The following is an 8,852-nucleotide window of genomic DNA, read 5'->3' as shown; positions in this document are numbered from 1 at the left end:
TGCCGGTCCGGATGTCCTCTTCTGCCCGGATAGGATGAAGACTTCTGCCGGTCCGGATGTCCTCTTCTGCCCCATCGGATGACCACTGGTGCCCGGCTGGGTGAAGACGGCTCAAGGTAGGGTGATCTTCAATGGGGTAGTGTTAGGTTTTTTTAAGGGGGGATCGGGTGGGTTTTAGAGTAGGGGTGTGTGGGTGGTGGGTTGTAATGTTGGGGGGGGTATTGTATTTCTTTTTTTTACAGGAAAAAGAGCTGATTACTTTGGGGTAATGCCTCACAAAAAGCCCTTTTAAGGGCTGGTAAAAGAGCTGATTACTTTGGGGCAATGCCCCGAAAAGGCCCTTTTAAGGGCTATTTGTAATTTAGTGTAGGGTAGGGAATTTTATTATTTTGGGGGCCTTTTTTATTTTATTAGGGGGATAAGATTAGGTGTAATTAGTTTAAAATATTGTAATTTCTTTTTTATTTTCTGTAATTTAGTGTTTTTTCCCCCCGTAATTTAGTTTATTTAATTTAATTGTATTTAATTGTAGGTAGTTTAGGTAATTAATTTAATTATAGAGTAGTGTTAGGTATAATTGTAACTTAGGTTAGGATTTATTTTACAGGTAATTTTGTATTTATTTTAGCTAGTTAGCTATTAAATAGTTACTAACTATTTAATAACTATTGTACCTAGTTAAAATAAATACAAACTTGCCTGTAAAATAAAAATAAACCCTAAACTAGCTACAATGTAACTATTAGTTATATTGTAGCTATATTAGGGTTTATTTTATAGGTAAGTATTTAGTTTTAAATAGGAATAATTTATTTAATTATAGTAATTTTATTTAGATTTATTAAAAATAGATTTAAGTTAGGGGGGTGTTAGGGTAAGACTTAGGTTTAGGGGTTAATATATTTAATATAGTAGCGGCGACGTTGGGGGCGGCAGATTAGGGGTTAATAATTGTAGGTAGGTGGCGGCGATGTTAGGGACGGCAGATTAGGGGTTACTAACAAATTTTATAGTGTTTGCGAGGCGGGAGTGCAGCGGTTTAGGGGTTAATACATTTATTATAGTGGCAGTGATGTCTGGTCAGCAGATTAGGGGTTAATAATTGTAGTTAGGTGGCGGCGACATTGGGGACGGCAGATTAGGGGTTAATAACTATAATGTAGGTGTCGGCGATGTTAGGGGCAGCAGATTAGGGGTTCATAGGTATAATGTAGGTGGCGGCGGTGTCTGAAGCGGCAGATTAGGGGTTAATAATATAATGCAGGTGGCGAGGATGTCAGGGGCGGCAGATTAGGGGTTAATAAGTGTAAGATTAGGGGTGTTTAGACTTGGGGTTCATGTTAGGGTGTTAGGTGTAGAATTAGAAAGTATTTTCCCATAAGAAACAATGGGGCTGCGTTAGGAGCTGAACGCTGCTTTTTTGCAGGTGTTAGGTTTTTTTTCAGCCGTCTCAGCCCCATTGTTTCCTATGGGAAGATCGTGCACGAGCACGTTTTAGCGAGCTTACCGCTACCATAAGCAACGCTGGTATTACAGTGAGAAGTGGCGCTAAATTTGCTCAACGTTCACTTTTCTGAGGCTAACGCAGCCATTCAGAAAACTTGTAATACCAGCATTGTTTAAAGTGAGCGCTGAAAAAAAAGGCTCGTTAGCAACGCAAGTTTTTACCGACAAAACTCGTATCTAGCCAATAGTTAAGTTGGCTAAGGAGCCAATGTGCATTGCTTCTCTTGAGCATGGCATGGCAAGAGATTGGTGGCTATTTACATATGCTGTTACTTATTCACTTACCATGTCCTCAGGTCAGGTGAAAGGATTTTTGGCTGTTCAGGTGAAGATACATTTTGCTACCCCCTTGACCATTTGCATACCTTTCTCTTACTGCTTCTTAAAGGGAAACTGTACACTTTTTATTTATTTTATTCATTTGACTAAAATAGGTCTTGTCTAGTTTACCCAGTAAAAGCTATTGAGCTATTACTCAAACAGCGGGAGACATTTTGTATTTTTGCACTAAATACTCTCACTCCAAGGGGAATTAATAAAGAGATAGATTGGTCAGTATTTTATTAATGAAGTTCAAGATATTGCATTAATAGAAGGCTGTACACATTGTTGTCTATTTGTAGTTGCATGACATGATTCTTGCTGGTTCGATTTTATTTATTGTCACCTGTCTGTGTTTGCTTATTGTAACTGATGCGATTCACCACTAGGTGGAGTATGCTTATACATGGAGCACAAAGGGTTCATTTTGTGGTATTTAAGGCAGACAGGATGTGATGCATGTATGCATGATTAAGGGCTTTGTCCCCAAAACGTTGCTATCTTTGTACCTGTCTCTCCAATAGACCTTTGAATCAGACAGAGGTGCTGCTGACTTATAATTGTAGGGATTGAGTCTAGGAGTTGGCCAGTGGCTCCTTGCAGCATGCACCTCCACGCTCTTTAGCTGGAACAATACTACTGTGTTTTAAAAATAAGGTAACGTTTGTCCTAGATTTGGATACCACATCCTGTAAAATCACAGCATGCTTACCAAAACCACTATTGTTCTTCCCAGGTTAAGCTAGTAGAATGTCTTACTGCAAGAGGAAAATAAACTTTCTACTTTTCAACAGAAGGTAAACCTAAAGAGCCTTTAAGGTTACACAGTGACTCAGAATCAACATTGGAAACCTCACCTCCCGAGAACACCAGACCCTTTGTACTCTTAGAAACCTCCAAACAATTGGCAGGATTTTTAGAAGCAAAATCTAGAACCCCAGTTTCAGGAGAGACTGGAACATAAGGTGAACTTTTAAAAGAAAGCTTAGCACATAGAACTTCTCTCTGAGAGTCTCTAGTCTGAATTCTATCTGATGTTCCTAAAGAAATATGAGCAGAAACCAGAGAATTAGGACAGACTGAAACTAAGCCTCTTACTCTTAAAAAAAAACAACCTGCCCCCTACCAGAAAAACCGGATCAGGGGCCGCACTTTTATACATTCTAAGTAGCAGGAGTAGTCTTCTTAGCCTGTTTAGACTTATTCAATTTAGCACTGTGTCTCCAAACTGAACCAGATGTACTCTGTTTTTAATCAGAGGAAACTTCACTCATTTGTTTCTTATTCATTGAAAGGAACGGAAACGATTAAAGGCCTTAGATTTTCCTGTTAGATTTTTTTATCCTGATTTTTTGTTAATAGTAGAAATAATATAATCTAAATCTGAACCAAACTATTTCTTACCCTGAAAGGAAAGAGATAATAATCTAGATTTAGAAACCATATCAGCAGACCAGGATTTAAACCATAAAGCTCTCCTGGCAAGAACTCCAAAAAGACACACTTTTTACATTAATTTTCATAATATCAAAAACAGCATCACAAATAAAAGAATTCACATTTTTAAGTAAACTTAAAAGATTGTCACAAACAGGATCCTGAAAAAACTGTTCAGAAAGATTGGATGACCAATACGTTGATGCAGCCACATCAGCTATAGAAATGGCTGGCCTAAGTAAGTAACCTGCTTGTAAAAAAGCCCTTTCTGTCAAAAGACTCTAACATCATGTCTAGAGGATCATTAAAAGAAGTACTATCTTCCAAAGGAATAGTAGTAGGCTTAGCTAAACTGGAAATAGCCCCATAAATCTTAGGATCTGTTTTCAATAACTCAATATTAGAAGCCTGGCAAATTATATAATTTCTTAAACCTTGCAGAAGGGTTAAATTAATTTCCATTCTTTAGAAATTGTGTCAGCGACAGCATCAGGAATAGGAAAAATTTCAGGAAGTTTAACAGTCTTAAAAACTGAATTTAAACGATTACAAGGTTTGTCATCAGAAGCTTTAGGATTTTTAATCCCTGAAGTAATCAAAGCCTCAATTAAAAGCAAATGAATACGTTAAATTTTTTAAAAAAAACAAGAGTTAATATCCGGCTCAACATCAGATGAAGATTTCTCATCAGCAGAAGAAACTTAACCCTCTGAAGAAATAACAGCAGCCCTGGCCCCAGGGCACATAGTACTGGTAGAGGGAGAAACCTGTACTGACCTTAAACCCTTGTTTGCATGTGGGAGAGCAGCCATAGTTTCAGATACAACTGCTGTATTAACATTCTCAAGTTAGGTGAAAGTTCCTCAGTATTTTCCTGTAATGAAGAAACAGAAGTAGCATTATTACCAACGGAAACAGTATTAGTTTTGTCTGATTGCAACAATAAATTTAAACATGAGTCACATAAATGAGCTGAGGAAGGTACTTCAGCATTCTTATAGGAAGCATACCTATTGGTAGAAAGGTGATCAGGGGACTCAGTTTCTGAGGTAGAAATAGGAACGGAATTAGAAGGCTCCATTATAGTCTTAAAGGGCCATTATACACTAATTTTTTCTTTGCATAAATGTTTTGTAGATGATCTATTTATAAAGCCCATAAAGTTTTTGTTTTTTTTAAATGTATAATTTTGCTTATTTTTAAATATCATTGCTCTGATTTTCAGACTCCTAACCAAGCCCCAAATTTTTTTTTGAATACCGTCAGCTACCTTCTCCAGCTTGCTCCTGTTTGTGTAAAGGGTCTTTTCATATGCAAAAGAAGGGGGAGGGGGGGGGAGTGTCTTATTTCCCACTTGCAGTGGGCTTTCCAATTACCTTTTCAACAGAGTTAAACTGAAAGCTTCTAAGTACGTTTTTAAACCATTTTACACTGGATTTTTATATCAGTATCTGTGCATCTTATTCTTTATAGTAGTGTCTATTACATAATTACAATAATGTATAAAACACAATAACACCCTAAAATATGCTCTTGAGGAATGAAAAAAAACTACCCCCTCCTAAGTAGCTTAAAGGGACAGTCTAGTCCAAAATAAACTTTCATGATTCAGATAGGGCAGTTCATTTTAAACAACTTTACAATTTATTTTTATCAACAATTTTGCTTTGTTCTCTTGGTATTCTTAAATGAAAGTTAAATCTAGGAGGTTCATATGCTAATTTCTTAGACCTTGAAGACGGCCTCTTATCTGAATGCATTTTGACAGTTTTTCACCACTAGAGGGTGTTAGTTCAAGTGTCTCATATAGATAACACTATGCTCACACACGTGGAGTTACCTAGTAGCCAGCACTGATTGGCTAAAATGAAAGTCTGTCAAAAGAAGTGATATAAGGGGGCACTCTGTAGAGGCTAAGATACAAGAAAATCACATACATAAAAAGTGTATTAATATAACTGTGTTGGTTATACAAAACTGGGGAATGGTAAATAAAGGGATTATCTATCTTTTTAAACAATAACAATTCTGGTGTAGACTGCCCCTTTAAGTAATAATGAGTGCAAAACCAAACTGTCAAAAATAAAAACCAGAAGGAATACAACATCCAGATAAAGAAATGCACACAAAAACAATTGACTGCTAAAAGGAAAAAACGTGCAACAAAAACCCGACATGCGCATAACCAACGAGCATGCGCTAACCCAACCAGCATCATCGAAAAATATCCCTAATAGAAAACTATGAAGAGTGCTCTAACCTAACGTGCGCATAACCAACCAGCGTGTGCTAACCCAAAGAGTGACAGCGAAAAATACCTCTAATAGAAAACCATGAAGTGTGCACTAACCCTACAGACACTAACCTGAAGTGCGCATTTCCGATGTACGCAAAGCCAAAGGCTGACGCGTAATAAAACAAAACTAGGCGTCTAAAAACACTGCTGTGTGCAAACTAACTATAAGGGGAATAGCAAAGAAAGATTATGTTCCAGTGCCATATATAAAAATGTGTATATATATATATATATATACCATAACACATACTGCCCACAACATAGCCATATACTGTATAACAACGAAAATAATACTTACCAGTAGACACTCGTCCACCATCTAAGTAGCAGACAGCCAAATCAGTCCTAAAACATATCAGTAGAGGTTATGGAATAGGAGTATATTGTTGATCCATAAAGGGAGGCAACAGACATGAGCGCTATGCCGAATTAATACTATAATGTGAGCATGTGTGCCAGCCTTATCGTTTGTATAAAGAACAAATACTTCAATAATAATGATAATAAAGACCACACACCAGACTAGTCTCCTGGCAGAATTGTGCACATATGCACGTCAGGTCAGATCGTTGTCCCTACAGACCTTTGTCACCCTATAGCCATATCAGGTCTTAGTCATCTGACCCTAAAGTTTATCTGTCAGCCCCTAAACTTAAAGGAATATGAAACCCAAATGTTTTCTTTCATTATTTTTTCTACATTGCCTTGGTATTTTTATTTGTAAAGCAGGAATGTAAGCTTAGGAGCCGGCCCATTTTTGGTTCAGCACCTATGTAGTGCTTGCTGATTGGTGGATAAATGTAGGGAGTAAGGGTAACACTGGGCCTGGTTGCCACCGTACATGACAGATATGTAACAAGATGGAGGTGGGGGGGGCGAAAGCCATGTCAGCTCTCAGTGCACCACTCCAAGTGCTGTTTATATAAAAACAGCAAACAACTTACTTGTTTTAATGCAAATGAAATTCTCAGTGTAGCCCCTGCTTACAGCTAGATAAGAGAGCAAACATGTTGGCAACTTAGGTTGCATTCTGCCTCCTCTGAGCCATGGGCAAATCCAACTCCCTGTTTATCTAGTATTCATTTAATACTAAACCAGCTCATGTTACTCTAGAAGATTTATGACATCAAGCTCTAAATGTCTTCCTATAGAGACACCAGACTCCTTGTAGGGCTGTGAAAGGAAGTAATGGGCACTGCATAATGAAGTTTAAAAAAAGAAATGAATAGTAAAATCTATTTAAAAACTACTGCTTAGTGCTTTTTATATTACAACAATGAAACAGACTGTTTCATATCCCTTTAATGAAACGTGCATTTGGATTTTATACTTTTGATTGCTGCTAGTGCACAGCTCAGAGGTTCCAGTTGGCGTACAGACGCCATTTGTTTGGTGTATAAGGGACTTGTTAGTGGGTTTGGAACGTTCACTTTGACATCACAGGTTATTGTATATAGTGCCCCATTTGTTATCTTACAGAACAATTGTTACAGCAAATGCCATGTTATTTTATTTTCATTTATTAATTAAATTCACTTACATACAGAAAATGTAGAGCTCTTAGTGTAACACAATGATTTGGCACAACCTAGTATTTTGCCTTTTTTACCTCTTTCCAACTGATTGTAATACTTTGTAACAAGAGATCCAGGTAGAATCAAGAGAGATACTTAATAAACAATTCAGTCCCAGGTGACTGTCTTATTTCATTTTGCAGCCCTAGGCCCAGGCCTACGCATACCTATGTCACTGGAATTTTCCAAAGGACACAAACTAGTACATATATCAGTGAGTCAATTTCCTAAGACTTCTGCTTCTCGCTAGTATTGAGGAATGCCTTCCCCTTATATGGGTTAATATCCAACATTCTAGGGCGGAGCCATCTGGTTTCTTCAATCTGCTGTTGGCTAATACTTGCAGGTGAGATGCTGTGAGAAATAGGACCGTGGGATTGGAGGGAGAGTCGGGCAGCCATGAGACCCATGTGAACGCACGTGTCTGTGTCCCGTCCAGCAAGAACCCCAGAGAGGAGACCAGCCATAAAGCTACGGAGGAAAAAGACAGGTGTGCAATCTGTGTGTAGTTACTTACTCATCAGTAAAGCAAGAAGGTGCAACATACTGTATTGTCATTGTATTTCAGGGATAACCTCTACAGCCATTTTAGGTAAATATCCCACACAGTTTAACTCTTTTCATATGAATAATTTAACCCCTTAACTCCCACTGGTACATACTTTTTGGAGTCATATATCCAAGTCCTCTATTGCAGCTAAATTGTTATATGGATCTTGTAGTGCAAAAAGTACAGATCTTAACCCTTTGAGTGCAAAGCACTTTCCCACCTGGGTGCTAAGCTGATTTAAGTTTTTTTTTTTTTTTTTGAAATATTTATTTTTTTTTTATGGGTTAGGCGATTACCTTTACAAAAGTGGGTCTTGGGGGTCTGTAGCTGCTTAGATGCCTGAGATAAAGGCTTCTAAGCAGCATGCTCCCTTTTCCTATACCATTATCATTGTCATTTTTAAATAAAGTTGCGCGGTGACATCATTGCGCATGACATCACTGTGCAAAACGTGAAGCCCCGGCAATGCCCGTCACTATACAGGCCCGATCGCCGGGGTAGGAGCAGTTGGGAGCCCCCAGATCTCCCTCAAGGTGGGGGAGTGCTAGCGATGACTCTGAACCGTCGTTAGCACCTGAGTGGGAAATCTGCGACGGCTTAGAGACGCCGTTAGCACTGAAAGGGTTAATTCATTAGAATTACTATATATGTGTGCATTTGATGCTTTCATTTATATATTTTTTAATCAATGTACCATTTCTAAGGGATTATTAATATGTACTTGCAGGTAATTTGGGGAGTGCTCTTTTGCTATGCATGTTTTAGTATAAAATTTGCGTTCAGCCCCTCTTGCTGATGGCAGAATATAAGTTTTTGCCCACACTATGAGCGACAGCAGTACATTAGAAGTATTCCCACAAATAACTTAATGAAAGTTTAATTTTAACTGTAGTGTCCATTTAATGTATAAAATAATGAGCCAACATTGCCAGAACTCAATTCAGATCCTAAAGTATCATCCTCCCCAATAAAAAATATCTGAATGTAAAATACAATGAGTTATCTATATAACAGATATAACAGTGTTATCTGCATATACCCCCTTATTCACACCAGCACCCTCTAGATCAGTGTTTTTCAACCAGTGTGCCGTAAGAGATCCTCAGGTGTGCCGTGGCAGACTGACAACAGTGTGACATATTTTTTAAACTTTGTTTGTTTTTTACCC

General features: G+C 38.0%; 1 protein-coding gene across 1 annotated transcript in view; it reads right to left on the bottom strand.

The window, feature by feature from the left end:
* Window positions 1–7,064: 7,064 nt before the first annotated feature.
* LOC128664902 (uncharacterized) overlaps window positions 7,065–8,852 on the bottom strand; it is a 182,625-nt gene continuing 180,837 nt past the window's right edge. The window contains 1 exon segment of the mRNA XM_053719694.1: window positions 7,065–7,605. Coding sequence (XP_053575669.1) covers window positions 7,362–7,605 — 244 coding nt within the window. The 3' untranslated portion in view covers window positions 7,065–7,361.

Source organism: Bombina bombina, chromosome 6 (genome assembly GCF_027579735.1).
Source record: "Bombina bombina isolate aBomBom1 chromosome 6, aBomBom1.pri, whole genome shotgun sequence".
Taxonomy (NCBI): domain Eukaryota; kingdom Metazoa; phylum Chordata; class Amphibia; order Anura; family Bombinatoridae; genus Bombina; species Bombina bombina.
The sequence above is the reverse complement of the archived record's forward strand: the minus strand, read 5'-3'. Positions and strand labels throughout refer to the sequence as shown.